Source organism: Urocampus carinirostris, chromosome 15, assembly GCF_059441175.1.
Source record: "Urocampus carinirostris isolate Australia breed hairy pipefish chromosome 15, RoL_Ucar_1.0, whole genome shotgun sequence".
NCBI classification, from domain to species: Eukaryota; Metazoa; Chordata; class Actinopteri; order Syngnathiformes; family Syngnathidae; genus Urocampus; species Urocampus carinirostris.
The window spans coordinates 28,843,289-28,866,276 of record NC_142363.1 but is presented as its reverse complement, the minus strand read 5'-3'; the positions used below and the strand labels follow the sequence as shown (position 1 = coordinate 28,866,276).

At 40.6% G+C, this 22,988-nt stretch overlaps 1 protein-coding gene across 1 annotated transcript; it reads left to right on the top strand.

Moving 5' to 3' along the window:
- Positions 1-6,862: 6,862 nt before the first annotated feature.
- LOC148352066 (KATNB1-like protein 1) lies at positions 6,863-19,804 on the top strand (the record flags this gene model as incomplete). Its single annotated transcript, XM_088354985.1, has 8 exons — positions 6,863-6,900; positions 6,980-7,184; positions 10,434-10,549; positions 12,521-12,571; positions 15,006-15,095; positions 15,158-15,262; positions 18,907-18,991; positions 19,059-19,804. Coding segments are annotated over 8 exons (732 nt in total), but the record flags the coding sequence as incomplete, so codon positions are not given.
- Positions 19,805-22,988: the final 3,184 nt, after the last annotated feature.

The window sequence follows — 22,988 nt, the reverse complement described above, 5'->3', positions numbered from 1 at the left end:
TTTAAATATTGCTAATTAGGGATAGGCAGGGAGGATACACGGCCATGTTGCGCTACTACTTCTATAGAAAATTATAGAAAATGAATTATACCCTAATTAGAGGTCGATGGGGAGGATACACAACCAAGTTGCGCTAATACTTCTATAGAAATTTTATACATACTCTAATCAAGGGGATGTAGGTAGTCTACACGACCAAGTTGTACTTCTTCTTATTTAGAAAAGTCAAATATTCTCTAATTAGGGGTAGATAGGGAGGATACACGACCAAGTTGTGCTACCACTTCTATAGGAAATTATAGAAAATTGAAATTTACTCTCATTAGAGGTTGATGGGGAGGATACACAACCAAGTTGCGCTAATACTTCCATAGAAAATTGATACATATTCTAATCAAGGGGATGTAGGTAGGCTACACGACCAAGTTGTACTACTTCTTCTCGAGAAAATGTAAACATTCTTTTATCAGGGGTAGATAGGGAGGATACATGACCAAGTTGCGCTACTACTTCTATAAAAGATTTAAATATTGCTAATTAGGGATAGGCAGGGACGATACACGGCCATGTTGCGCTACTACTTCTATAGAAAATTATAGAAAATGAAATATACCCTAATTAGAGGTCGATGGGGAGGATACACAACCAAGTTGAGCTAATACTTCTATAGAAAATTTATACATATTCTAATCAAGGGGATGTAGGTAGGCTACACGACCAAGTTGTACTTCTCATCTAGAAAAGTCAAATATTCTCTAATTAGGGGTAGATAGGGAGGATACACGACCAAGTTGTGCTACCACTTCTATAGGAAATTATAGAAAATTGAAATTTACTCTCATTAGAGGTTGATGGGGAGGATACACAACCAAGTTGCGCTAATACTTCTATAGAAAATTGATACATGTTCTAATCAAGGGGATGTAGGTAGGCTACACGACCAAGTTGTACTACTTCTTCTCGAGAAAATGTAAACATTCTTTTATTAGGGGTAGATAGGAAAGATACATGACCACGTTGCGCTACTACTTCTATAAAAGATTTAAATATTGCTAATTAGGGATAGGCAGGGAGGATACACGACCAAGTTGCGCTACTACTTCTATAAAAGATTTAAATATCGCTAATTAGGGATAGGCAGGGAGGATACAAGGCCATGGTGCGCTACTACTTCTATAGAAAATTATAGAAAATTGAAATATACCCTAATTAGAGGTTGATGGGGAGGATACACAACCAAGTTACGCTAATACTTCTATAGAAAATGATACATATTCTAATCAAGGGGATGTAGGTAGGCTACACGACCAAGTTGTACTTCTTCTTATTTAGAAAAGTCAAATATTCTCTAATTAGGGGTAGATAGGGAGGATACATGACCAAGTTGCGTCACAACTTCTATAGAAACTCATTTTATTACATTCTACTTAATTCAGTACACGTTTAACTGGTACGAGTGCAGCAAATTCCACCAACGGCAAAAACTTGAGTACATTCCGGTGCGGTTAAAACCAAATATTCGCCGATTATTATCCACGCAAACGTCCGAATGTCAACACAGGCCGTCATTATTTACCGCAGACTGGACGATCATCCCCTCACTTTGGCATTAACGAGGCGAGCTTTCACAAAAAACCAAACCTCGTAAATATCACGGGTGGATTTTCCGATGATGTCGAGGAGTCGAGATGTTATTTTATTCCCGTAAAGTTTATGGCCACCCGGCTCACCTTCCACCACATCGTATTTGGCGGCTAATGATGCCGACCTCGACCGCAATTTGACGCCCAAATATAATAAATAACCCGACGGGTCCGTTTCTCCCGTCTGTCATTGGAGGGAAATCAAAATGGCTTTTTAAGTATTACGTGTTAAAGGAAATTATGCGGGAAAGTGACAATTTGGTGTAATTATGCTTACGGTGTTACGTAACGACCCCTAGTGGTGTAAAAAATACTTATTTCGTTTCAACCAAACACAATTGGTTCCAAAAACGATTTTGTTTAAAGATCTCATCTCATCAGCTGTACCGTTTATCCTCATGAGGGTCGCGGGGGTGCTGGAGCCCATCCCAGTAATCATCGGGCAGTGGGCAGGGGGGACACCCTGAACTGGTTGCCAGCCAATCGCAGGGCACACGGGGACAGACAACTCACTTGCTCATTCACACCTAGGGACAATTCGGACCGGCCAATTCACCTGAAATGCATGTTTTTGGATTGTAAGAGGAAACCGGAGTGCCCGGAGGAACCCCACGCAAGCACGGTGAGAACATACAAACTCCGCACAAGAAGTCTGGAACTGGATTTGAAGATTTCGGGGTTAAAATGTGCGATTATATTACATATGTTGAAAACACATTTTTGACAGCCATTTTACGACTACTGTTATGATTACCAATGTGAATCACCTGTGCCTGCTGTGCCCTTTTGTCAGTCCGTCTGGGAACCTCAGTTAACACTAGGCAAGCCTTTTTCGACCCTGACTCCCACCTGATTTTTGCTCCTGTCTGTCCCCCGGCTTCGACCTGTTTTTGATGTTGATCACGTCTACTCTCCCGTCCCGGCTTTCGACCTGTTTTCGTCCCCGACTATGTCTACTCTCCCGTTCTGGCTTACGACTCGCTTCCGACCCCGACCACATCTGCTCTCCCGTTCCAGCTTTCGACCTCTTTTTGTCCCCGACAATGTCTACTCTCCCGTTCTAGCTTACGACTGGCTCCCGACCACGACCACATCTGCTCTCCCGTCCCAGCTTTCGACCTCTTTTTGTCCCTGAATATGTCTACTCTCCCGTTCTGGCTTACGACTCGCTTCCGACCCCGACCACATCTGCTCTCCGTTCCAGCTTTCGACCTCTTTTCGTCCCCAACTATGTCTACTCTCCCGTTCTGGCTTACGAGTCGCTTCCGACCCGACCACATCTGCCCTCCCGTTCCAGCTTTCGACCTCTTTTTGTCCCTGACTATGTCTACTCTCCCGTTCTGGCTTACGACTCGCTTCCGACCCCGACCACGTCTGCTCTCCCGTCCCAGCTTTCGACCTCTTTTTGTCCCCGACTATGTGTACTCTCCCATTCTGGTTTACGGCTCGCTTCCGACCCCGACCACGTCTGCTCTCCCGTTCCAGCTTTCGACCTCTTTTCGTCCCCGACTATGTCTACTCTCCCATTCTGGCTTACGACTCGCTTCCGACCCCGACTACGTCTGTTCTCCTGTCCCGGCTTTCGACCTCTTTTCGTCCCCGCCGATGTCTACTCTCCCGTTCTGGCTTACGACTTGCTTCCGACCCCGACCACGTCTGCTCTCCCGTCCCAGCTTTCGACCTCTTTTCGTCCCCGACTATGTCTACTCTCCTGTTCTAGCTTACGACTTGCTTCCGACCCCGACCACGTCTGCTCTCCCGTCCCGGCTTTCGACCTCTTTTCGTCCCCGACTATGTCTACTCTCCTGTTCTGGCTTACGACTCGCTTACGACCACGTCTGCTCTCCCGTCCCGGCTTTCGACCTTTTTTCGTCCCCGACTATGTCTACTCTCCTGTTCTGGCTTATGACTTGCTTACGACCCCGACTACGTCTGCTCTCCCGTCCCAGCTTTCAACCTTTCTGTCCCCGACCACGTTTACTCTCCTTTCCTGGCTTACGACTCGCTTCCGTCCCCGACCACGTTTTTGCTCTCCTGTCCCGGCTACTGACCCGTTTTTCCATTCCCGACACCGCCATCGCTCGCCACGGATGATCCACGTCCTCGTTCAGAGCGACCGGATCGTGGGCGTAACCCTTTCTCTTTCTTCCAATAAAACTTGTGAGAAACGCAACGCAAGTGGGTCCTGTCTCCGTTCTGGTCCTGACAACCACGGAAGCCCAGATGGCCCTTTTGTCAAGCTAACTAAACTAAATAACTAAAAGAACAAGTTAAAATATAATAAAACAATGTAGTATTATATTTCTTATTCATTTTACAATTTAACAAAAAAAAACAATCATTTAAAACATTTTTTTCCGGTTAAAAAAAAAAAGTCGTGTTTAAAATTCACCAAATTATCTGCCGATGCAAATTTGCATTTATTCATTTATTCAGTCACTTATTGATTAGTTTATTTATTTATTTTTTTTATTTTTTTATTCAATTATTATTTTGTCATGTATACATGCATTTGTTTTATTCTTTTAATGTTTATCTGTTGTTTGTTTATTCACATTAATTTATTTGTTTATTTGATTATTTATTTATCAGTTTAGTCTCTTATTCATGTATTTGTTTATTCATTGATTAACCACTTATTTATTCAACAATTTAAAAAAAAGATATTTGTTTATTCAAATATTCATTCATGTATTCATTTTTTCTTTTATTCATTTATTCATTTATTCATTTATTTGTTTATTCATTTATTCAAATATAATATTTTCGGTATTTCCATTTTATTATTATTTATCATTAATGTACTTATTTATATGTTCAGTTATTCATGTATTTATTTACTTACCTATTTGTTATTCATTCATTCATTCACTCGTTTATTTATCAATTTATTAATTCAATAAAAACAATTGTTTATTCCAAAATTAATACATTCATTAATTACTTTATTCTTCTACTTATGTATTTATTTGTTGGTTATTTATTCATGTATTTGTTGTTTTATTTATTAAAATATTTGTTTATTTAAATATTCATTCGTACATGTATTCATTTTTTATTTTATCTATGCATTCATTTATTAATGTATCACTTCATTCATTTATTCATTTATTCATTTATTCATTTATTTGTTTATTCATTTATTCAAATGGTTTTTTTTTCAAATATTAATTTATTTGTATTTCTATTTAACAATGTATTTGTTTACATGTTCAGTTATTCATGTATTTATTTATTTGTCTCTTCTTCAGTTATTCATTAATCCATTTGCTCGTTTATTTATTAATGTATTACTTCAGTAAAAATAATTGTTTATTCAAATATTAATGTATTCATTAATTACTTTATTCTTTTACCTATGTATTTATTTGTTGGTTATTTATTCATGTACTTGTTGTTTTATTTATGAAAATATTTGTTTATTTAAATATGAATGTAATTATGTATTGATTTCTTGTTTATTTCTTCATTCATTTGTGTATTTTAAAATGTGTTTATTCAAATATGAATGGATTCATTAACTAATTGTAGGGATTTTTGTAGTTTGATTTTGAAAATCGTGAGGATTGAAACAAATTATTTTTTTTACTGCAATCAAGTAACAAATTTGCCTCTATTTGTTGCTTGTGCTCCACCATAAACCTATGTTTTCTCTGAACTTCCTACACTGATGAAAAAAAAATACTTTGAGTTCTTTGAGTTCTGATATGAATGACTAATCCCGAGAAAATGGAATCGATCAACCAGGCCGTTTAAAATTGCACACACAATTTATTAACACAGAATCAATGATGGAAAAAAAAGGGGGGGGGGTTGACCACTGAAAGTCTAAGTTACTAGCACAAAAAGAGTTTACGCTATAATGCTAGTCGATTTGGGGAGATTCCCTTGTACAGAAAAAAACGCTTATTCCCATGAACCAGCAAACTTGATGTTAAATCTGAAGCTTGTTTTATGGAGAGATTTGGTCTCATGCTTCGGATGGTCGCAACCTACGGCCCACGTGCCGAACTCAAGGCCGAAGTTCAGACCCGCACGGCCACGCCAAGAGGCCAACATGTGATAGGTCAGGTAGGTAGGCGAAAAAAAGAGTGAGCAATTGATAAGCTCTCTTTCTTTAATGGACATCCCACCAGGATCAGATGACGGTGTTTGAAGTTGCTAAACTTGTTAGAAAGAAGTGAGAAATTTGCGTAAGGTTCTGTACTAGAGAATGTCTTTCCAATCGACATAATTACGTAGGTGAGAACACTATTTTATCAATACTTGGCTTTGGTTGTATTAATATATTCAAAACATGGGGAATTGGTAGGTCCGGGAACTGTCCAAAAGGGGGCGCCGTCACCAGATCATGCCTCTATCGGCGTGGTCTCAGATATCTGATCCCACCAGGATCAGATGACGGTGTTCGAAATTGCTAAACTTATTAGAAAGAAGTGAGAAATTTGCGTAAGGTTCTGTACTAGAGAATGTCTTTTTAATCGACATAATTACGTAGGTGAGAACATTATTTTGTCAATACATGGCCTTGGTTGTTTTAATACATTCAAAACATGGGGAATTGAGGGCGCTGTCACCAGATCATGCCTCTGTCGGCGCGGTCTCAGATATCTGATCCCACCAGGATCAGATGACGGTGTTTGAAGTTGCTCAACTTGTTAGAAAGCCAAAGAAGTTTGCGTAATGTTCTTTATTTGAGAATGTCTTTCCAATCGACATAATTACTAGGTGAGAACATTGTTTTATCAATACATTTCATTTCATTATGGTGCATGGTGAATTGTTACGTACGGGACTGTCCAAAAGGGGGCGCCATCATTCCAAAGTGATTTGAAACAAAGAATATGGAAGCCATTCTTGTGCTGGGCTTATTTGCTCTACATCGTGTATTTGTTTATTCTCCTTTATTTATTTGTTTATTAATTTATCAAATTTGTTTATTAATTCATTGTTTATTTTCGAATGCATTTGTTTATTCATTTGTTAGAATATTTATTTATTGATATATTAAATTATTTGTTAATTTATATATTCTTGTTTATTTATTTATTGATATTTTCACGACACACTGTTTGATAAACGATTACTGTTTTTCTCTTTTCAAGATATAATGGATTCGGATTCGGACACTGAAGTGGACATCGTCAAGGCTAGTCTCTTTTTTGTCCTCATTCCTGTCCTTTTTTTGGAAAAATGGTCATTTCTGCTTTCATTTTCAGTTTGACGGAGATAAAAAAGAGGACATCAACAAGAGAAGGTCTTAAAGATTGCCCAGTTGTGTTTTTTTGGGGAGGTAGTTCATTTGTTTCCTTTTTGTCTCCTTTGTCCCCTGCTAGTCGCTCCGGAAACCGTCCGGGCAGAGTTAAACGAGTCGTGTCTTGCAAACGGAAGACGAGGCATTTGGCGCTCGTTCGGAAAAAAACTCAAGGACCCTCCAAGACGCACCACGGCTCCAACAAAGACGACGAAGGCGCTCGACGGGAGACGGTGGTGGTGCACCCTCCGGTGTCTCAAGAAGAAGAGTGTTTCAAAATCGATGGGGTCAGAGAAAAAAAGGTTGAAAAATGATGAACTTGCATCAATTCTGTGATTTAGCCACCCAGTGCATGTCATCTTTGACTTTTTTACGACTGTTTCCTTCTCTTGCCACTTATGTTAGCCACTTGGCTTCAGGCTATGGCTTACCGCTAGCCGCTAATGTAAATGTTAGCTGCTCTGTGAGTTCAGTGATCCGGGCATCTGGCGCCTGTCGTTTGAGATTTTTTTCCCAGTTTCCATCTCTAGCCACTCATTTGAGCCATTTGGCTGCAGGCTATGGCTAGCCGCTATTGTTATTGATAGCTGAACCGTGAGATCTTAACCACTCGCGTTAGCAACTTGACTGCAGGCTATGCCTTGCCATTATTTTTAACTGTTCAGTAATTCAGGCACCTGGCCCTTGTCTTTTTACACCTATTTCCACAGTTTCCTTCTCTAGCCACCAATATTAGCAACTTGACATGCAGGCTATGGCTCACCATTATTTTAACTGTTCTGTGAGTTCAGTGATCCAGGCACCTGGCCCTTATCCTTTTATATATGTTTCCACGGTTTCCTTCTCTAGCCACCAATATTAGCAACATGACATTCAGGCTATGGCTCGCCATTATTTTTAACTGTTCTATGAGTTCAGTGATTCAGATTCAGGCAACTGGCCCTTGTCTTTTTACACCTATTTCCACGGTTTCCTTCTCTAGCCACCAATATTAGCAACTTGACATGCATGCTATGGCTCGCCATTATTTTTAACTGCTCTGTGAGTTCAGTGATTTAGGCACCTGGCCCTTGTCTTTTTACACCTATTTCCACAGTTTCCTTCTCTAGCCACCAATATTAGCAACTTGTCTGCAAGCTATGCTTCGCCATGATTCAGGCACCCGGCCCTTGTCTTTTTACACCTATTTCCACAGTTTCCTTCTCTAGCCACCAATATTAGCAACTTGTCTGCAAGCTATGCTTCGCCATGATTCAGGCACCCGGCCCTTGTCTTTTTACACCTATTTCCACAGTTTCCTTCTCTAGCCACCAATATTAGCAACTTGACATGCAGGCTATGGCTCGCCATTATTTTAAACCGGTTTGTGAGTTCAGTGATTTAGTCACCTGGCCCTTGTCTTTTTACACCTTTTTCCACAGTTTCCTTCTCTAGCCACCAATGTTAGCAACTTGACATGCAGGCTATGGCTCGCCATTATTTTTAACTGCTCTGTGAGTTCAGTGATTCAGGCACCTGGCCCTTGTCTTTTTACACCTATTTCCACAGTTTCCTTCTCTAGCCACCAATATTAGCAACTTGTCTGCAAGCTATGCTTCGCCATGATTCAGGCACCCGGCCCTTGTCTTTTTACACCTATTTCCACACTTTCCTTCTCTAGCCACCAATATTAGCAACTTGACATGCAGGCTATGGCTCGCCATTATTTTAAACTGTTCTGTGAGTTCAGTGATTCAGGCACCTGGCCCATGTCTTTTTACACCTATTTCCACAGTTTCCTTCTCTAGCCACCAATATTAGCAACTTGACATGCAGGCTATGGCTCGCCATTATTTTTAACTGTTCTGTGAGTTCAGTGATTCAGGAACCTGGCCTTTGACTTTTTGCACCTGTTTCGGTAGTTTCCTTCTCTAGCCACCAATATTAGCAACTTGACATGCAGGCTATGGCTCGCCATTATTTTTAACTGCTCTGTGAGTTCAGTGATTCAGGCACCTGGCCCTTGACTTTTTGCACCTGTTTCGATAGTTTCCTTCTCTAGCCACCAATATTAGCAACTTAACATGCAGGCTATGGCTCGCCATTATTTTTAACTGTTCTGTGAGTTCAATGATTCAGGCACCTGGCCCATGTCTTTTTACACCTATTTCCACAGTTTCCTTCTCTAGCCACCAATATTAGCAACTTGACATGCAGGCTATGGCTCGCCATTATTTTTAACTGCTCTGTGAGTTCAGTGATTCAGGCACCTGGCCCTTGTCTTTTTACACCTATTTCCACAGTTTCCTTCTCTAGCCACCAATATTAGCAACTTGTCTGCAAGCTATGCTTCGCCATGATTCAGGCACCCGGCCCTTGTCTTTTTACACCTATTTCCACAGTTTCCTTCTCTAGCCACCAATATTAGCAACTTGACATGCTGGCTATGGCTCGCCATTATTTTTAACTGCTCTGTGAGTTCAGTGATTCAGACACCTGGCCCTTGTCTTTTTACACCTATTTCCACAGTTTCCTTCTCTAGCCACCAATATTAGCAACTTGACATGCAGGCTATGGCTCGCCATTATTTTTAAGTGTTCTGTGAGTTCAGTGATTCAGGCACCTAGCCCTTGTCTTTTTACACCTTTTTCCACAGTTTCCTTCTCTAGCCACCAATATTAGCAACTTGACATGCAGGCTTATGGTTCGCTGCTTACAGCCGTTGTTATTGTTTTGTGCTGTGAGAGATTTATGATTCAGGCATCTTGCACTTGTCATGTTTTACCTTTTTTCACAGTTTCCTTCTCTTACCACTTAGCCACTTGGCTGGAGGCTATTTGTTTTTGTTGGCTGCTATGTGAGAACAGAAATTAGGGCGTCTGGCCCTTGTCATTTTAGACTATATTTTTGCTGTTTCCTTCTCTAGCCACTCATGTCAGCGTTATATTATTCTTTGCTGCTCTTTGAGAGCTGTAAATCAGGCATCTGGATCTTATAGTTTTTAACGTTTTCCACCATTTCCTTCTCTAGCCACTCATGTTAGCCACTTAGCTGCAAACTGCCCACTTGGCTGCAGGCTATCGTTTGCTGCTAGCGGCTAATTTTTTTTTAGCTGCTGTGGGAGTTCTGTGAATCGGGTATCTGGCCCTTGTTATTCAATACTTTTTTTCCTTAGTTTTCTTCTCTAGCCACTTATGGCCTGCCGCTATTGTTTTTGTTAGCATCTCCTTGAGATCTGTAATTCAGGCATCTGGATTTTGCAATTTTTTACTTTTTTATAGTTTCTTTTTCTTGCCACTTATGTTAGCCACTTAGCTGCAAACCATGGCTAACTATTGTTATTGCTCTGTAACATCTGTGTTTCAGGCATCTGGCGCTTGACTTTTTTTTTCACTGTTTCTTTCTCTTGCCACCTACGTTAGCCACTTGTCAGCAGGCTATAGCTCGTCGCTAACTGCTATTGTTATTGTTTGCTGCTGTGAGTTCTGTGATTAATACATCCTATTCCAATGATGCATGTTATTTGAATCGTTCATATCTTTCCTTTTTTTCTTAAGCTCAAAAAGGATCACAGAGGAATAACAGAAGTGCTCATGGGAAGGAATTTGAGACTGAAAGTGGCCTTGACACTGTGGAAAAGACATTTTGGAGAATTGATTACGTACTTCGAAAGGTAAGGTGCATTTTGTCCTCACTTATAGTTAAAAGTGCTTTGGGATGAAATCGTTTTAGAATTTATGAGCGCCGATTGCAGTTACCTCAGAATGCCCAGAAGAGGACGCCAAAGGCCACTTTATAATCTAGTTATTAATTCGCGTTTATCGAAAAGACGATGAATGTTGGTTGATAAACACAAAACTAAATTGATTAAACCTAAAAACAATAATCGAACATTCCAACAAGATGGAAATTGGAATGAGATGGGTTTTCTGGAGTGGTGAGTACTGGACTGTCTCAGAAAATTAGAATATTGTGATAAAGTTCTTTATTTTCTGTAATGCAATTAAAAAAACAAAAATGTCATACATTCTGGATTCATTACACATCAACTGAACTATTTCAAGCCATTAAGATGTCCTTTTATTATTTTAATATTGCTGAATTTGGCTTACAGCTTAAGAAAACTCAAAAATCCTATCTCAAAATATTAGAATATCATGAAAAAGTATACAAGTAGGCTATTCAACTAATCACCTGAATCATCTAATTAACTCGAAACACCTTGCGTGGGTTTCCTGAGCCTTAAAAACACTCAGCTTGGTTCAGTAAACTAAATCACAAGTATGGGGAAGACTGCTGATCTGACTGCTGCCCAGAGGACCATCATTGATACCCTCCATCAGGAGGGTAAGACACAAAAAGAAATTTCTCAAAGAGCAGGCTGTTCACAGAGTGCAGTTTCAAAGCATATCCACAAAAAGTCTGTTGGAAGGGAAAAATGTGGCCGGAAACGCTGCACAACCAAGAGAGATGACCGCAGCCCTAACAAAATTGTGAAGAAGAGCCGCTTCCAGAATTTGGGGGAGCTTCAAAGACAGTGGGCTGAAGCTGGAGTCCAGGTATCAAAAGCCACAGTTCACAGACGTGTCCGGGAAATGGGCTACAATAGCCGTATTCCCATGGTCAAGCCACTTCCGAACTCAAGACAACGGAAGAAGCGTCTGACTTGGGCTATGGAGAAGAAGCACTGGACAGTTGCAGAGTGGTCCAAAGTCCTCTTTTCAGACGAAAGCAAGTTTTGCATTTCATTTGGAAGTCAAGGCGCCAGAGTCTGGAGAAAGGCTGGAGAGGAGCAAAATCCAAGTTGCTTGAAATCCAGTGTGAAGTTCCTACAGTCAGCAATGGTTTGGGGAGCCATGTCAACTGCTGGTGTTGGTCCACTGTGTTTCATCAAGTCCAGAGTAAATGCAACTGTATACCAAGAGATTTTAGAGCACTACATGCTTCCGTCTGCTGAAAAGCTCTATGGAGATGAGTATTTCATTTTCCAGCATGATCTGGCACCTGCCCACAGTGCCAAAACCACCAGTAACTGGTGCACTGACCATGGCATCACTGTCCTTGATTGGCCTGCTATTTCCCCTGACCTGAACCCCATCGAGAATTTGTGGGGTATAGTTAAGAAGAAGATGAAAGACACCAGACCTACAAATGCAAATGAGCTGAAGGCCGCTATCGAAGCATCCTGGGCATCAATAACACCTCAGCAATGCCACAGGCTGATTGCCTCCATGCCACGCCGGATTGATGCAGTAATCCGTGCAAAAGGATTCCCAACCAAGTACTGAGTGCATCAATGGACATTTTCAAATGTTTGATTTAGTTTTGCTGTTATAAAATTAATTTTTTTACTTGGTCTGAGGAAGTATTCTAATATTTTGAGATAGGATTTTTGAGTTTTTTTCAGCTGTAAGCCAAAATCAGCAATATTCAAATAATAAAAGGCTTGAAATAGTTCAGTTGATGTGTAATGAATCCAGAATGTATGACATTTTTGTTTTTTTAATTGCATTACAGAAAATAAAGAACTTTATCACAATATTCTAATTTTCTGAGACAGTCCTGTATATTGTGGAAAATGACAATGGCGAATGAAAGGAATGAGTGAAGTGTTTATAACATATTAATCGTCATTTTATTTCAGCATTCAAGATAACAGCGTCCTCGTGGACATGCTGCCTCTAATAAGCAAAAGGTAACAGTACTATACATTATCCTTATGTACACTATAATCCCTCGTTTACTAGAACGAAAATCTGCAACGTAGTACCCTCCCGTTTATCATGCGCTCTGCCATCCCCTGCCTACAGCAATAGTTGACCAAGGATAATGGATTGCGGCCGCAAAATGAACAATTTCATGTGAAAATAACAGAAAACGAGACGCCATGTAGAACATAAACATATAAACTGGGGATATTGCATAGAGGCTAAAACAGTGCACTTCATTTTAGGCAAGCCACAATGGGATATTTCAGCAAATCAGACCCAAAGGTTATGTACTGTTCCGACCCATGCTCCCAGCAATAGTTGATTAGAGATAATGGATCACGGCCACACCCATGGATTTTAGACGAAACACCTCCCGACAAAAGTGCCCTTTTACAGTCCCCTCTTTCAGAAATAGTCGACCAGGGATAATGGATCACAGCCGCACTGGTGCTGTTTATTTTAGGCGGGAATACAGTAACGGTATAAAAAGAGCCACCAGGCCCAAAAAGAGTGCGCTCTGCTGGTCCCCGCTTGCAGCAATATGCGATCAGGGATAAGATCATGGCCTTACAAGTGCAGTTCATTTTAGCCAGAAATAACGGTAAAAAAAGCCGTCAGGCTGGACAAAAGTGTGTTCTGGCGGCCCCCGCTAGAAGTATTTTGCAATCGCGAATAATGGATCGTGGCCGCTCAAGTGCAGTTCATTTTAGGAGGAAATAACAGGAAAGAAAAGATGCCAGGCCCAAAAAGCGAAATCTTTCTGTTCTTGCTTGCTGCATTGTAAGATCAGGGATAACGGATTGCAGCTGAAACAGTATAGTTAATTGAAGGCAGAAATACAATAAAGGCAAAAAAGATCCAACATTTCCAACAAAAGTGCACTCTGTCGGTTGCTGCATTTTGTGATCAAGGATAATGGATCATAGCTGAACAAGTGCAGTTAATTTTAAGTCGAAATGCAATAACGGCAAAAAAGAGCCACCAGGCCCAACAAAAATGTGCTCTGCCGCTCGCTGCTAGTAGCAATATGTGATTAGAGGTAATGGATCGCAGCCGCATGAGTGTATTTCAATATAGGCCCCAAAAATATCAAAAAAGAGCTGTCAGGCTGCCCAAAAGTGTGTTCCTGCGATCCCCGCTAGCAGCAATATGCAATCGTGAATAATGGATTGTGGCTGCAGTTAATTTTAGCGGGAATAAGGGGCAAATAAAGAACTGCCATGTATGACAAAAGTGTGCTCTGGCGGTCCAACTAACAGCGTGATGCGATCAAATATAACACATCACAGGCACAACTACCAGTCCCAGCTCACAGGATATGGTGAGAATGGCTCTTAGCCGCATAAGTGCAGTTCATTTTACGTGGGAATACAGTAACGGTTAAAGAGAGCCACCAGGCTTGAAAAAATCCTCTCTGCTGGTCCTTGTTCACAGCAAAGTGTTATCCGAGCAATGCATCTTGGCCGCATGAGTGCAGTTCATTCTACGTGGGAATACAGTAACGATTAAAGAGAGCCACCAGGCTTGAAAATATCCTCTCTGTTGGTCCTTGTTCACAGCAAAATGTGATCGGGACAATGGATCATGGCCGCATGAGTGCTATTCATTTTACGTGGGAATGCAGTAACGACTAAAAAGAGCCAACAGGCTTAAAAAAATCCTCACTGCTGGTCCTTGTTCACAGCAAAATGTGATAGGGACAATGGATCTTGGCCGCATGAGTGCAGTTTATTTTACTTGGGAATACAGTATCGGCTGCAAAGAGCCACCTGGCTTGAAAAAATCCTTGCTACTGGTCCTTGTTCACAGCAAAATGCGGTCGGGACAATGGATCTTGGCCGCATGAGTGCAGTTCATTCCACGTGGGAATACAGTAACGGTTAAAGAGAGCCACCAGGCTTGAAAAAAATCCTCGCTGCTGGTCCTTGTTCACAGCAAAATGTGATTAGGACAATGGATCTTAGCTGCATGAGTGCAGTTCATTCTACGTGGGAATGCAGTATCGGCTAAAAAGAGCCAACAGGCTTAAAAAAATCCTCACTGCTGGTCCTTGTTCACAGCAAAATGTGATAGGGACAATGGATCTTGGCCGCATGAGTGCAGTTCATTCTGCGTGGGAATGCAGTATCAGCTAAAAAGAGCCACCAGACTTGAAAAAAAAACCTCTCTGCTGGTCCTGCTGGCTGGTATTGACAGCAAAATGGGATCAGGATAATGGATCGCGGCTGCAGCAGTGCAGTTCATTTTTTGTGAATAGAACGGCAAAAAATAGTGCTCTGCCAGCCCCTGCGGGGATAACGGATTGAGGCCGTGAGATTTAAGGCGTGGAGTATTGAGGGATTACAGTATCTAGACATAGTATCTGTATTTTCATCATACTCTAAACAATAATACCCATTCATTCAACATTGTCCTCAGCTTAGAAGACGATTCCTACAAGATCAGCATCGGCTGCTGCGTGGACCTCTTCCCTTTAGTCCGCAACGTCCTCCTGAGTCCTCACCAAGAGTAAGTCTCGACCCCAAGTCCCAAAAACTGAACGACAGTAGTCCCGGTTTTGATCTACTCAGGTACGTCTCCACCGGTTTAACGTGGATCAACTCCGTTTTGAAACGATGGCCGGAAGAGCTCCAAGCCAGCATCTACGCGGGTTCTGCACATTCTTCTTCGGATGGGTATGTAATGAAAAACAGTAAAACTCACAATTTTAATAAAGCGACAGTGTGTGATAATTCTCCACTAGAGGTTGCTGTAGCTTAGAATGTAGCATGGAGTGTGTGCATTCGAAGAAAATCTCCGAAGAACTTCAAAAAAATATCTACTCAGCCGGAGCAGCTGAAAAGATCTAATTGCTGGAGTTGGTCAGAGCTGTTCTTGGTAGCTAACTTCAGCAGCTAGTGGCGAAATATTTCTTAAAAGGTTGAAAGAAGCTCATGGATGGATGTGTAGGAGGGGTAAAATTTCTTAAAAAAATAATAGCGGTGAGCTATTGATTGCAGCCAGGTGTCTAACAGGAGTGGCTAGAGAAGGAAACAATGGGAAAAAGCGGCAGATGTTCGAACCTTCACATAAAACAGAGAAAAAAATAATGCCAGAATCACAGAACTCACAGAGCAGTTAGCGATAGCAATTTAGGCCAACCATAACATGCTAGCAACAATATTAGTAGTGGCTAGCGGCAAGTGAATAACATGCGAGGCTAGAAAAGAAAACAGTGGAGAAAAAAGTCAAAGTTGACCAGCACCAGATGACAACAGCTAAACTAAAGCCAACAGACACAGCCTGCAGCTAAGTGGCTAACATGAATGGCTAGAGAAGGAACAGTGGAACAAAAACGTGAAGATGGCAATTGCCGAATGCCGTAATCAAGGATCTCAGGAACCATCTAGCAATAATATTAGTCGCTAGCCATAGCCTGCAGCCGAGTGGCTAACATGAGTGGCTAAAAAAGGAAACAGTGGAGAAAAAAGTCAAAGTTGACCAGCACCAGATGCCTGAATCACAGAACTCACAGAGCATCCAACAACTCCGGTAGCAGCTAGCGGTGAGCCACAGACTGCAGACAAGCGGCTAACATTATTGGCTAGAGGAGGAAACAATGGAAAAAAGTTGAAAATGCATGAAAGACGGAACTGCAGCTAACAATAGCGACTGGCCATATCTTGCAGTTAATGCCTAACACGAGAGGAGAGAGAGGGAAACAGTGGGGAAAATGTAACTCACAGAGCAGCTAACAATAACAATAGCGGGGAGCCGTACCCCACAGCTAGCTGGCTAACATGAGTGGCTAGAGAAGGAAAGAGTTGGGAAAAAAAAATCCAAGACGACAAGCGTCAGGTGCCTAGATCGTGTGATTCACAGACAAGTTAACAATACCAATAATATCAAGTCATACACTGCAGATAAGTGGCTAACATGAGTGGCTAGAGAAGGAAAGAGTTAAAAAAAAGTCTAAATTCACAAGTGGCAGGAGCCTAAATCACAATACTTGCAGCTAAGGGCCTAAGGGAGAGGAAAAGTTGAGGATGACAAGTACTAGATTCCTCAATCCAGGAACTTACGAAACATCTAGCACCAATAATTGTAACCATCTAGAGAATAAGTGGCTAGAGAAGGAAAAAGTTTGGGGAAAAAAATCCAAGATGACAAGGGTCAGGTGCCTAGATCATGTAATTCACATACAAGTTAACAATACCAATAATATCAAGTCATACACTGCAGATAAGTGGCTAACATGAGTGGCTAGAGAAGGAAAGAGTTGAAAAAAAAGTCCAAATTGACAAATGGCAGGAGCCTAAATCAATACTTGCAGCTAAGAGGCTAATCTAAGTGGCTAGGGAAGGAAACTGTGGGGGAAAAAGTAAAAGATGACAAGCACCAGATGCCTGAGTCACATAACTCGCAGAGCAGCTAACAATACTAATAGCCGCAGCTAATTGGCTAACATGAGCGGCTAAAGAAGGAAACAGAGGAGAGGAAAAGTTGAGGATGACAAGTACTAGATTCCTCAATCCAGGAACTTACGAAACATCTAGCACCAATAATTGTAACCATCTAGAGAATGAGTGGCTAGAGAAGGAAAGAGTTGAAGAAAAAAATCCAAGATGACAAGGGTCATCATGTAGATCATGTAATTCACAGACAAGTTAACAATAAAAATAATAGCAAGTCATACACTGCAGGTAGTGGCTACATGGGTGGCTAGAGAAGAAAACAGTTGAAAAAAAGTCCAAACTGACAAGTGGCAGGAGCCTAAATCACAATCCTTGCAGCTAAGAGGCTAATCTAGATTCCTCAATGCAGGAATTTACAAAACATCTAGCACCAATTATTGTAAGCATCTAGAGAATGAGTGGCTAGAGAAGGAAAGAGTTGGAAAAAAAAAGTCCAAATTGACCCGCGGCAGATGCCTAAATCACAATACTCACGGAGCGGCTAACAACAAAATTCGCTAGCTATAGCTTGCAGCTAAGAGGCTAATCTAAGTGGCTAGGGAAGGAAACTGTGGGGAAAAAAAGTAAAAGATGACAAGCACCAGATGCCTGAGTCACATAACTCACAGAGCAGCTAACAATAATAATAGCCGCAGCTAATTGGCTAACATGAGCGGCTAGAGAAGGAAACAGAGGAGAGGAAAAGTTGAGCATGACAAGTACTAGATTCCTCAATCCAGGAACTTACGAAACATCCAGCACCAATAATTGTAATCATCTAGAGCAAAGGGGGCAAACTGGCGGCCCGTGGGCCAGATCAGGCCCGCCAAAGGATCGAATTAGGCCCGTGAGACAACACTCAGAGAAGCACAAGAGAAAAACAAGCTGCAGGTTGAAATATGTCGACTTGATGTTGTCAAAGCCAGGTGCCTCGAACAAAGACACTGTACTTGTATTTATTTCTCTCTCTCTTTCTCTCTCCCCCTCTCTCTCTCTCTCTCTCTCTTCCACACCTTCTCTCTCTCTCTCTCTCTCTCTCTCTCTCTCTTTCTTTCTCTCTCTCTCTCTCTTCCACGCTTTCTCTCCCACTCTCTGTCTCTGTCTCTTTCACTCTCTGTGTCTCTCTTTTTCTCTTTCTTTGTTGCTCTTTGTCTCTTTCTCTCTCTCTCTCTGTCTTTTTAACTTCTTTTGCTCTAACTTCCTTTTTTCCTTCTCTCTTTTTTCTTTCTCTCTTCCCACTCTCCACGCTTTCTTTTCTCTTTTCTCTCCTTCTGTCTTTCTATTTCTCTTTGGATTTCTTTCTTCCTCTCTCTTTCTTCCCCCCTCTCTCACGACTTCTCTTTTTATCTCTTTTGTTTCCTCACGCTCTCTCCCTCTCTCTCTTTCTTTATCCCGCCCTCTCTCTTCTTTTCCCTCCCTCTTTCTCTTATTTCTTTATCTCTCTTTTTCTTTCTCTTTCATCCACTCGTCCGGCCCCCGACAGAATGTTTGTTCTATCGTGTGGTTAAAATGAGTTTGACACCCCTGATCGAGAGAATAAGTGGCTAGAGAAGGAAAGAGTGAAAGATGAGGGAATCACAGGAATCAGTAACATTTGCTCGCATGACCAAACTTGGAAGGTAATAATAACAATAGAGGCTAGCAACCAGAGAGAGCCTGCAGACAGGAGGGCACTCTCCAGCCACTCCCCCCAGAGTGGCGCCCTCTAGAGGGCAAAAGTCCTTAAAAAGTCATTCTAATGAGCTGTTTTTGCTGATTATTTAAGTCAATCATGTTTCATTTCAATGAATAAAGTATGTGTACACCACTAGGGGGCGCTATTTATGACACACTGGGGCTTTATGGTGTTAAATTTATCATTTTGACTCAGTTTTGGCTTTTGTCAGAAACTTCCCCGTCTTTAATCAGCAGTTGCAAGATTTATGGCATCAAGAGCCCAAGTTGAAGACTTTTCCCGGAGCGGCTGGAAAGGTCGGTTCTGTTTTGCTGGAACTGTTTCTCCGATTGATTTCTTTTTTGTTTTTTTTTTCCTCAACAGACGGTCGATTCCTTTTTGGCTCCGTTTGCTTTCCGTCCGTGAAAATCTAGAAAAAGGAAATCAAAATTGAAACATGTGGCCATTGGTTTTCATCGGGACCCTGCGACAAGGCTGAGAGAAGCACCAGAGAAAAATGAGTCGGAAAAACGACCTGCGGTTTGAAATGTGTCCACTTGATGTCGCCAAAGACAGGCGCCGAACCAGAGTGCAGATGTATTTCTTTTTCTCTCCCTCTCTCTCTCTTTCTCTCTCTCTTTTGCTCTCTCACACTCTCTTTCTCTTTGACTCTCTCTTTTGCTTTTCTTTCCCTCTCTTTTTTCTCTCTCTTTCTTCCTTTTTTGTCACTCTCTCTCGTTGTCTCTTTTTTTGTTTATTGTTTTTTTTCCCTCTCTATCTCTATTTTTCCTCACCATATCTCTCTTTCCCACCACTTTTCTCATCTCCGTCTCTCTCTCTTTCTGTTGCTCTCTCTGTCTGTCTTTCCATTTCGATGTTCTTTTCTTTCTCCTTTTTACGTCTCTTTCTTTTTTTTTCTCCCTCTCTCTCTCTCCCTCTCTTTGTCTCTCTTTTGCTTTTGTTTTCTCTCTCTTTTTTCCCCCTCTCTCTTTCTTTTTCTCTCTTTTTCTCTCTTTCCCTCTTTCCCTTTTTTTCTGTCACACTCTCTTGTGATCTCTTTCTTTATCATGTTCCTTTTCCCTCTCTCTCTCTTTCTATTTTTCCTCACCATCTCTCTCTTTATCTCCCCTTTTCCCATCTCTGTTTCTCTCTCTTTCTCTCTCTCTTTGTCCTTTCATTTCGATTTTCTTTCCTCTTTCTCTTTTTTACCACTCTCTTTCATTTTCTCTCTGTTTTCTCTCTTTTCTGTCACTCTCTCTTGTTGTCTCTTTCTTTGTTGTGTTCTTTTTTCCTCTCTATCTCTCTTGTTCCTCACCATTTCTCTTTCTCACCTTTTTACCCATCTCTGTCTCTCTGTCTTTCTGTCACTCTTTCTCTTTGTCTTTCCATTTCGATGTTGTTTTCTTTCTCCTTTTTTACCTCTCTTTCTTTTTTCTCTCTCTCTTCTTTCCCTCTCTCTCTTTCTCTCCCTCCCTCTCTCTTCCTCTCTCTCTTTTGCTTTTCCTTTCTCTCTTTTTCCCCTCTCTCTTTCTTTTTTCTCTCTTTCGTCTCTTTCCCTTTCTTTTTCTGTCACACTCTCTTGTGATCTTTCTTTATCATGTTCCTTTTCCCTCTCTCTCTCTTTCTCTTTTTCCTCACCATCTCTCTCTTTATCTCCCCCTTTCCCATCTCTGTCTCTCTCTCTCTCTTTCTCTCTCTCTTTGTCTTTTCATTTCGATTTTCTTTCCTCTTTCTCTTTTTTACCACTCTCTTTCCTTTTCTCTCTGTTTTCTCTCTATCCCTTTCTTTTTTCTGTCACTCTCTCTCTCTCTCATTGTGTTTATCTCTTTCTTTTTCCCTGTCCCTCTTTATTTTTCCTCACTATCTCTCTCTTTCCCTCCCTTTTTCCTCTTTTCTCTTTCTTTCTCTTCTTCTCTTCCTTTCTTCCGCTACTGTGGTTTCTCTCGCTATTGTTTTCTGTATTTTTCTGTCTTTCTCCTTCTCCCTTTTACACTCTTTTTTTCCCTTCTCTCTTTCTCTTTTGCACTCTCTGTATTGTTCTTTCTCTCTTTTTAACTCTTTCTTTTCTCTCCTTGTCTCTTCCTCCCCCCCTCTCTCTTTCTTTCTCTTTAATCTACCAGTCTGGCACCCTGAGATTGTTTTTTTCTATCATGTGGCCCCCGAGTTAAAATGAGTTTGAAACCCCTGTCTTAGAGGCAAAAAAAATAATAACGTTCGAACAGTTCTGCACCAAATGCTAACATGATTTGATCATGTCATGTGCTTGTTAATCAAGGGATGAAAAGGTCATTTGGGATTTTTCACTCGTTTACTATTCGTTTTCTATAGGAGCCGCAGTACCGCGAAAATCCACTTGGGGAGCTCGACTTAGGGGACAGACACTCTCTAATACAGGGGTGTCAAACTCATTTTAACTCGGGGGCCACACGATAGAACACAAATTCTGTTGGGGGCCGGACTAGTAGATTAAAGAGAAGGGAAGAGAAAAGAAAGAAAGAGAGAGAATGAGAAAGAGAAAAAGAAAGAGAAAAAGAAAAAGATAGAGAAAGAGAGGAAGAAAGAAGAGAAAGAAAGAAAGAAGGGAAAGAAAGAAAGAAGAGAATGGAAGAAGAGAAAGAAAGAAAAGAAAGAAAGAAGAGAAATAAAAAGGAGAAAGAAAGAAGATAAAGAAGAGAAAGAAAAGAAAAAAAGAGAAGGAAAAGAAAGAAGAGAAAGAAAGAAGAGAAAGAAAAGAAAAAACAAAGAGAAAGAAAGAAGAGAAAGAAAGAAGAGAAAGAAGAGAAAGAGAGAAGGAAAGAAGAGAAAGAAAGAGAAAGAAGAGAAAGAAAAGAATAGAAAGAAAGAAGAGAAAGAAAGAAAAGAAAGAAAAGAAAGAAAAGAAAGAAAAGAAAGAAGAGAAAGAAAAGAAAGAAGAGAAAGAAAGAAGAGAAAGGAAGAGAGAGAAAAATAAATACAAGTACAGTGCCTTTGTGAGAGGCACCTGGCTTTGTCAACATCATGTTGACATATTTCAACCTGCAACTTGTTTTTCTCTTGCGCTTCTCTGAGTCTTGTCTCGCGGGCCGGATTCAATCCCTTAGCGGGCCTGATCCGGCCCGCGGGCCGCCTCTTTGACACCTGTGCTCTAATACTTCTTGTTTGATTCTGGCTTTGTTGTTGTTTAGTACTCTAAGTATAGTACCTTTGGTGTCCTGGAAGGCGCTTTGAAGTAGAATGTATAATTAGTATTGTTGATATTATTATTATTAATAGTGTTACGTAACAGTGTTATTAGTTTTCAGTAATCGGGTAATGGAACTAAATACCTTTTTTTGCTGTTACAACACCGTTTGAGTTACTGACTGTCAAAAGAGGAGCATTACGTATGTTTTTGTGTGTATTTACGTATGTTTTGTGCGTGTTTGCATACGTTTTTGTACATGTTTACGGTGTTTTTGTGCGTTTTCTTTGTGTTAACGTATATTTTTCGTCTGTGTTCACGTAGTTTTCTTCCTTTTTACGTATGTTTTTGTGTGTGTTTATGTACATATTTTGTGCGTGTTTATGTACACTTTTGTTCCTTTTTACGTACATTTTTGTGCGTGTTTGCATACGTTTTTGTGCATGTTTACTATGTTTTTGTGCGTTAATATGTACGTTTTTCATTGTGTTAACATACATTTTTCGTGTGTGTTCACGTACAGTTTTGTTCATTTTTACGTACATTTTTGTGTGTGTTTGTATATGTTTTTGTGCATGTTTACCATGTTTTTGTGCGTTAATATGTACGTTTTTGTTTGGGTTAACGTACATTTTTTGTGTGTGTTCATGCACAGTTTTGTTCCTTTTTACTTACATTTTTGTTCCTTTTTACTTACATTTTGTGTGTGTTTGCATACGTTTTTGTGCATGTTTACTATGTTTTTGTGCGTTAATGCGTACGTTTTTGTTTGTGTTAACGTACATTTTTCATGTCGCGTAGTTTTTGTTCCTTTCTACGTACATTTTTGTTCTTTTTATGTACATTTTGTGTGTGTTTGCATATGTTTTTGTGGATGTTTACTATGTTTTTGTGCGTTAATTCGTTTGTTTTTGTTTGTGTGAACGTACCTTTTTGGTGTGTATTCACGTACAGTTTTGTTCCTTTTTACGTAGGTTTTTTTTCCTTTTTACTTACGTTTTTTTTCCTTTTTACGTACATTTTTGTGTGAGTTTGCATATATTTTTGTGTGTGTTTACTGTTTATGTGCGTTAAAACGTAGGTTTTTTTATGTTAGCGTACATTTTTTGTGTGTGTTAACGTACATTTTTGTACCTTTTTACGTACATTTTTGT